At 27.9% G+C, this 8,066-nt stretch overlaps 1 protein-coding gene across 3 annotated transcripts in view; it reads right to left on the reverse strand.

Moving 5' to 3' along the window:
* LOC108746298 (head-specific guanylate cyclase) overlaps positions 1-8,066 on the reverse strand; it is a 28,278-nt gene that overhangs the window by 9,959 nt on the left and 10,253 nt on the right. For all 3 annotated transcript variants that reach the window (XM_018482977.1, XM_018482975.1, XM_018482976.1), the window contains exons 2-3: positions 4,825-4,904; positions 4,069-4,151 (exon numbers count right to left, since the gene is read on the reverse strand). In XM_018482977.1, the coding sequence (XP_018338479.1) occupies positions 4,069-4,151; positions 4,825-4,889 (148 nt within the window). In that variant the 5' untranslated portion in view covers positions 4,890-4,904. The remainder of the gene's footprint in view (positions 1-4,068; positions 4,152-4,824; positions 4,905-8,066) is intronic.

Genomic DNA, 8,066 nt, shown 5'->3' on the forward strand with positions numbered 1-8,066 from the left:
ATAAAATTTAAACATTTGTTAGTAAATGTTTCCTGTCAGATTCGTTCGTTTTAGACAAAATTCAAATATATATAATTTTATTGATTCTTTAGCTAACATGACTAAACTGAATAATTATTGTACTTGTATTTACACTGTTGGAAAATTTGTGTTAAATTTAATGCATTTCACATGTCCCAAACGGTTTATTGAAATTTATACATTAATTTATCATAAGATGAATATGTTAGAAAGGAATACAAATATTATTTAAATAGACAAACGATAGAAGCATATTTTTTTCAGTAAAATTAACAATTTACGATATGTTAATATATAGATAGATTTTATTTATTCATTTAAAAATGTACGTTTTAAAACATATTATTTTTATGTTATTTGTTAGCTTAATAAATCATAAATTGTGTTATTTTGATACTAATGTTAAATATAAATTTAACACAAATTATTTAGGTAACATAATTATACACATTATATTAAATTAAATATGTTAAAGTTAAATTGAATATACGTAAATTCTGCGAAGACATTTAAAAAGTCTGTTATATCATACCACTGCTTATGATTGCCAGCAACAAACGAATATTCCGAGAGGTAATTGTAACTTTCTGAAGAGACTTTAATAACCTTACTTCTCTCCAAAGTGTATAGCTTTCAACTAGCATTCTGAAATATGCTGGTTCCGCGTGTGCGAGCACTATGCGTTCGTCGTTTCAATGTTCAAGATTGATCGCAAATAAACTCAACGTAGTTTGCGAAGTTTTCAAAGATACGTGAATTTCAGATACTTCCACGTGCATATTGTACAAAATTAATTATCTTTAATAAGCATGTTTATAATTAATTATTAGAAGTGCAGAAGGATATACTATCTAGAAATGATTAACGATGGAGGAAAATTTCTAATTATAACTTGTACGCTGTGTTATTAACAAAGTGAAAACATAAACTAATGATAATAATAATAATATTATGCTCCCGAATGTTATTATACATTATATTCCAATGAAATTAATCTTACATTTCTGTTCCGCTATTCTATTGAATTAATTCTTCTTTCTACTTTCTTTTCATCTTTACAAATTGCATTAAAGATTTTAAGATCTTACATGCTATAGTTTATTATATTACTGATAAAATAAAAACATACTAATAATTATTATAATAATAATATAGTAATAATAAATATAAATATAATAATAATAAATTATTATACAATCTTACACATTATAATTTACTGTAGTATATTATTATTATTATTATTATTATTATTATTAGTTTAAATTGTTACTTTGTTAATAATGTAATAAATTAAATGTAAACTATAATAATAATAATACACACTACAATTTACTATAATAATAAAAACATTTATATATAGCTTACTGTGTATGCATTACTATTATTATTATTATTATTAATTTATATTATTAATAATGCAGTAAACTGTAATGTGCAAGATTGTAAATTTTCAATGCTTATAACGATGAGAAGGATAACAAAAGTATTGATTAAATCGCAGAACAGAAATGTAAAACCGGTACGCATGCAATTGTATTGAATAATATGTATAGTAACATTGAGAAACATGATTCTATCATTACTTGAAGTCAGATCTATAACTCATAGAACGAACTTTTATTTCCGACAAGGAAATCGAGGGGCAAGCTAAAGCGGAATTAATAAAATTTTTCGTTTCTCCTTGCCACTGCTTTTCTATATACAATCTATGAAATATTCAGTCTTGCCTCGCGCGTCTCTCGTTCCACTTCCAAAGACTCAGCAGAGTCTCAACTGAGTTCGCCAGCCTACGGGTGGTCCATTTATAATATAAGATTATCTTTACGGGACTATGAAGTGACAAGAAAGACAAATTCGAAAAGAACTGACATATTTCTTGAATCTTGACACAGAAGGAAAAAGCATTTCGCTTTGTCGTGGCGTGTAAGGTTGAATCAATAAGGCGCTGTTTGCGTGCATAAGATAAGACCCGTGATATAACGGCGGATCGCATCTTGGGCATGATTTTCTGTGAGACCGGGTTCATCTAGTTCATTAATCTTTCGGAGTACGTATTACCTATCTGGAGGTAGTTCCTTCGTTAACACCAGGAAATCTCCACACATAGTCACCTATTTATGTACTTTATCTATATCGCAACAGCGTCATCGTTAAAATCATATCGAATCCTGTGATTGAAATATCGATAAAGGTATTTCAGCACCTAATAGTTTCTAATCTCTGATAGTAAATATCGGAATTCCGATATATGATGTTTATAAAGTCCGATTAAGCTACATAGAAACGAATAAGAAAAGATAAAATTTTGTAACATTAAAACACAACATTTGCACAAACAAGCGTGAAACAGTATAAAAATAATTATTTCTTTATTTATTCGTAAGATGTCTGCACATTTAAAATTATTTGAAAGAGTTTGGCATTAACTACGTTACTCTTTCCAAAAATAATATTATCGTTAGTTTTCTTTACACAAATTATCCTCGTCGCTGCATTTCGAATTGAAATAAAAAACTGCATGTAGCAGACAGAGTTAAAACGCAGGATGAAATTAAAATATTATCATACGACGCCAGATTGCGCGTCGCTATGCAGTTGCTAGGGAAAGTAGAACGCGTAACCAAGGATCCGGGACGAACACATTTAGTAAAGCTGGAATAATTTGAATGTGAAGAAAGACTGTCTCGCCCCGAGCTTTATTTGTAACGACAGCAACGTTCACGGCCCACATATTTTAATTTCTATTACAAGTGTGCATGAAGAATGGTATTTTTTTTTTATAGACATTTCGTAATTTTTATATTAAATTCTGTCGTTTGTAGGTACCTTTGTTAATTATCGTTGCGTCAAAATTTTGTGTCTTTATTGAAAAAAATCCATTAATTCTTTCGACAGGAATAAAAGTGCGAATTGAGAAAAAAGATATTGCACCGATTACTTAATTGATGGATAGCATTGTTACTGTCTTGATTACTGGATATTTCATTTAAACCGTGGTAAATATCGATTGGATCTTTCGCGCTAGTTTTTTTGTATTTATTCAATTAAAAACTCGGTCAAACCTGTATTAACGGATTCTCGCGTTATTAGCTGTCCAGCGAAACCGAAGCGGACAATGGTACTTAAGATATAATTATGAAAAATGCAATAGATAACATATAATAACATAAAAGTAATGTTTGGTGTTAGCAAAAAATAATTCCAAATTAACTTCTACTTGTTTGAAGCGATTAAAAATTGATTAATATATTCGAAACATCGGAATAATTATTCTAAAGGAGACTTCATAAAATTTTATATCCTTCTTTTATAACAGTTTTTTCAATCGTGTAAAGATAATTAGTCGACATTCCTGCCTTATTATAAATCATATTTAAAAAGATTTATTTATGTATGCTAAAATAACACGTAAAACATCCTTAATTACATAAAGAATGCTTCACGTAATATTTACATAAATAAGTTTTTAAAAATATAATTTACTTTATTTGCAACGTAAAATAAGGCGGAATGCTGAATTATTATTTTTGGAAATGAATAAGAAAAGAGAGATATATCGTAAAATTTTTATTCTGAAAGTTATGTGTCTCTTGTACAATTTTTCTTGATTCTGAAAATATCAACATAATTTGGGAATTAATATCTTGAACTTTTTATCAAGTAAATAATGTGACGTAATAAGTTTTCTTAATTGATTGTGATAGATGTGATGATAATCGTTTCAAAGTATAAAACTGGATTTAAACTAATTGTAAGCGGGCGAACGCAAACATAAATAAACAAATTACTTTAATGAACGCGAACGATGCCCCGCAGCGACAAGTTGTTTGTTTTTAAAACTCTTTTCATTACGAAGTAATTAATAAATAATAGTTTACTATATCGCGTAGAAACGAATAAAGTAAATGTGATTTTAAGAAACAAATGCAGTAAATGTGATTTTAAGATTTATTCAACGTTATGTCAAATAGTCTTTTTTGTTTATATATAACAGACGTTTATTTAGTTTATTATTATTATTGAATTATAAAAATTGTGTTATCTTACCACAATCATAATTTAGTGTCTCGTAAATGTCTTCCAGTAAATTATAGTTTTCCTCCTCTTCAACATTACTTAAAAGTTTTTCTCTGAAAAATAAAATATTTTATTATTGAAAATCGTACATATTTAATCATAATTTAGGTAGAAATTAAAAATACGTTAACATTATTTATAAAAATTTACATTAATTAGTACATTAAATAAATAGAAAAATTTATATTAATAAGATGTTAATAAATAGAACTATTGTTACTCGCATATCAGTATACATTCTCTCTCTCTCTCTCTCTCTCTCTCTCTCTCTCTCTCTCTTTCTTTCTCTCCTTTGTCTAATTAAATTTAATTAAATTTTAATTAAATGAATGATATGCGATGCAACCTTTTTTACTTTGATTTTAAACTACAAATGTTACTAAATTAAATTATTTCTAATCATATTACAAAGCGTACAGATTTTCTTACTTAATATATTTGTAATCATTAGATTTCTTTGACAATTTCATATAAAATATAATAAATATTATATTACATTTTATATTTTGTACAATTAAAAATGTTACGTAGAGGTACGACTGTGTTTATTAGCAAATGCAAAAAGTTTTTGAGTTTAATAAATTAAATAACCAACAATGTGGAAAAGTTAATTTACAATATTAAAAATTGTTTTATAACAATGTTTCATTCAATTCCTTTTACTTTTTCACAGACTATCTGCATAACAAACATAATAGAGAAAATATTTTTAATGAATGTACTTACAAAGACGATGTTGTCGACATTGGAAGAGGTACTTCATGTTTATTTAATAGAGCTTCTAGCGCCATAGCTACCACTTCGTTCTACAATAAAAATTAAGATTTCAAAAATAATTATAAAAGAGCAAAATTAATTGTTGAATTAAAATAAATTATTTCTTATTGCGCTATTTTATATGTCAATATATCCAATTAAGTTTTATCTAAAATTAATAAAATATCTGAAATAATTAATATTTTTGTAATGTAGATTCTTGACAAATATAATGACATTCTATAATTTATGAAAATAATATTCAAAATTTGGTTAAAAAGATGTGATAAAAACTAATATTAAGCTATCTTATTTGTTATAAAGTCCAAACTATTTAGAACATATTACATTTAACAATATTTTAATGCAATATGTTCTACACATGCTCCAAAAAATTTATTCATGCAAAATAATGCATGATTCAGTGCTGTATACTATGATAATAATTTCGAACTTTTATCGAATAACTTCGATCTCTACAAAGGTTTTTCTTTATAAAACGCATATTTGAAAGTTTAATATTCTCATGCACACAGATCATGCATCGATGTAGCGAGACTAAATTATATGAAGTCCGATTTAACGACGTATACGAGTGCATGTGATTCGACAATCGTTGTATAGCAATAATAGTTATTATGCAATGCCTACATTTTCATTGTAAATTGCAGCCTGTTTTACACCGAGAATTATGGCACCATTTGAAACGCTCGTATGGGCAATTCTTCTCAAGAGAATAGTGCTTGGGGCACTCATATGGGACATTATTTCAACCACATGACCTTCATTGCATAACGTCGTTAGAGGCAGAGTTTGTTAAGTTATTCTCTAACTTAGCACTAACTCTCGCACGGATTCATACTAAGTTACGATTAATATCATGTTAAATGGCAATTAATAGTGGCTAACTAGATGTATTCTAACAACTATTACACTTAGGAATTGTGCGAAATAGGGGAGAATTATAGACTGTGGCTCCTATAAGGCTGTTTCAACACTTAACAAAGTTATATTACATATTGAATACTAAAAGCTTTCATTAATTCCGTAATGTAATACTTTAGTATACAATATAATGCATGATAAATTGCATAAGATGAGATACAATCTCTAATATTCTTTGAGTAGTTAATTTACTTATTATAATTATAATTAAATGCATTACATTTTTAATTGCGTAACGGAACTCCTTTAAAAATTGTCAGCAGAGATTGATAAATTACTGAAAATTTTTGTATCTCTGGAAAATTGAGAAATTCACGTATCAACATATTATCTCTCTGTATTTATAAATGATACTATGAAACTTGATGTTGGTGAAAAGAAAGGGAGGTCTTTTTCATTTAAATATTCTGTTTCACGTATTCATTCGATATATAACAATTTGTCAAAATGATATCCGACAAATGGCATTATCCACTAACATTGACAGATGATATCCATTTATATTGACATATTGTGAGAAATGGCATTTAAAGTAATCAATGACTTACGCAAATAAAATTATTTTTGTTCAACAATTTTGTTGGATATACTAACGTATTTACAAAATATTTGAAAAATTTGTAAAATTAAATATATAAAATATGCGTAACAATATAAAATTTTTAAACTGAATAAAGCGACGTTATTAATGCAAATTACTTATGACCCAAGATTATCATAACAAAAACATTTTGATATAATCTATTATAACGTACAATTTTAATCTATTACAGCATACAGTTAAGTCTTAAATGTTAGTTTAGCGGAACATGAATTATGTATAACAGCAGCGCTTATTAATAATTGATTATAATCTACACTAGGAATTAGATCAGGGATGATTCTGCGGAAAATCAGGATATAACAAGCTAATCTTCTTTGCGTATTAACATTTCTTGTTGTGTGTATACGTCATTAGAATTATAATAATACGAATTAAATATACTAGTATACAAAGAAGAGAAGATTAGGATTACGTTTTAGATGTTAATATATAGCGAACTATGTATTGTGGCGCCGTCGATTCCAGGCTCATTGTTTCCAGCCACGTTGAATTCACCGCATCTTAATTTTCAACTCGTCTCTGATGATAATATAATACAAACGAACTGCTATAATGAAATTATGTACACAAAAAGGAGGAAAATAGGTAAAGCGGTCTAATTAGTACTTTGCGTATAAGTAGTTAAATTATTTTCCAACGTTCCAGAGACAGTTATCCTCTTAACAGAGAAAATATAAAATTTTATGATTATTACCCTGTGCGATTAGACTAAGACTAAGTGAAAGAATATATAAAAGGACATTTTAATTCGATTATAAATCGATTGACCTATCTGTACCGAACGACATAACATAGCGCTTTCAAAAATATTTCTTCCCTCGAAAGCTTTTACGGAAACTATAAAAACGTTTGGTAAATATATTTTTTATAGAAGACAAAAGAGAAAAATACAATAGAAATTTGGCAATGCAAAATGTTGTTCAACCAACACCTCGATAGTCACATTCCAATTGGAGCCAAAATCAATAGAAAGTCGCTCTAGAATGTGGAAGGTCATTCAAATTGTTTGTGGGAGGACAGTCATGCGAATTGACGTGTTTGTCAGTTCATGCAGTCGTAGGAAGTATTAGGTTGATTTATTATTAAAAATGACTGTATCGCCAAATAATTTCTATTTGAAACTCAGTTGTATTAATTATTTTTGCAGTAAAATAATTAAAGTTATTAATATTTTATATAACTACTTTCACGTGTAAAAGATTTTCATCATATATTATTTTACACTTTATTATAATCTGATTATCACAAAAAGAAAAGAAATAAAAAATAAATAGTTTTAGTGATGACATTTCAGCATAATTATGTTATAATTGTATCCAGTGCTGCAAAGAACTGCAGTATCATTGCTGGATGTCCTCAGTTAATATTTTTATAGCACAGAAAGAGTCGGCCATCTATTATACCACGCTAGCTTTAAGAAATCAAAGTAAGAGCTTTGCAAGAGGTCCTTAAGTGACTTAATACGTGGAGATCCCTTTTTATTTTTGCATTTCAAGTACTTTACAGCGCGATAGCGGCCGCAACGAGATTCTCACGCGAGATTCTACCTCTCTAGCGCTAGTACAACCAATATTTCTATTTTTTTGTCGAGCACTTTCGCATGCTGGAAATATTTATAAAGATTTGTCGCATAAAAGAGAAAGGAAATGAATAATAGGGAACA

This window comes from Trachymyrmex septentrionalis, unplaced genomic scaffold (assembly GCF_001594115.1).
Source record: "Trachymyrmex septentrionalis isolate Tsep2-gDNA-1 unplaced genomic scaffold, Tsep1.0 scaffold165, whole genome shotgun sequence".
NCBI lineage: Eukaryota > Metazoa > Arthropoda > Insecta > Hymenoptera > Formicidae > Trachymyrmex > Trachymyrmex septentrionalis.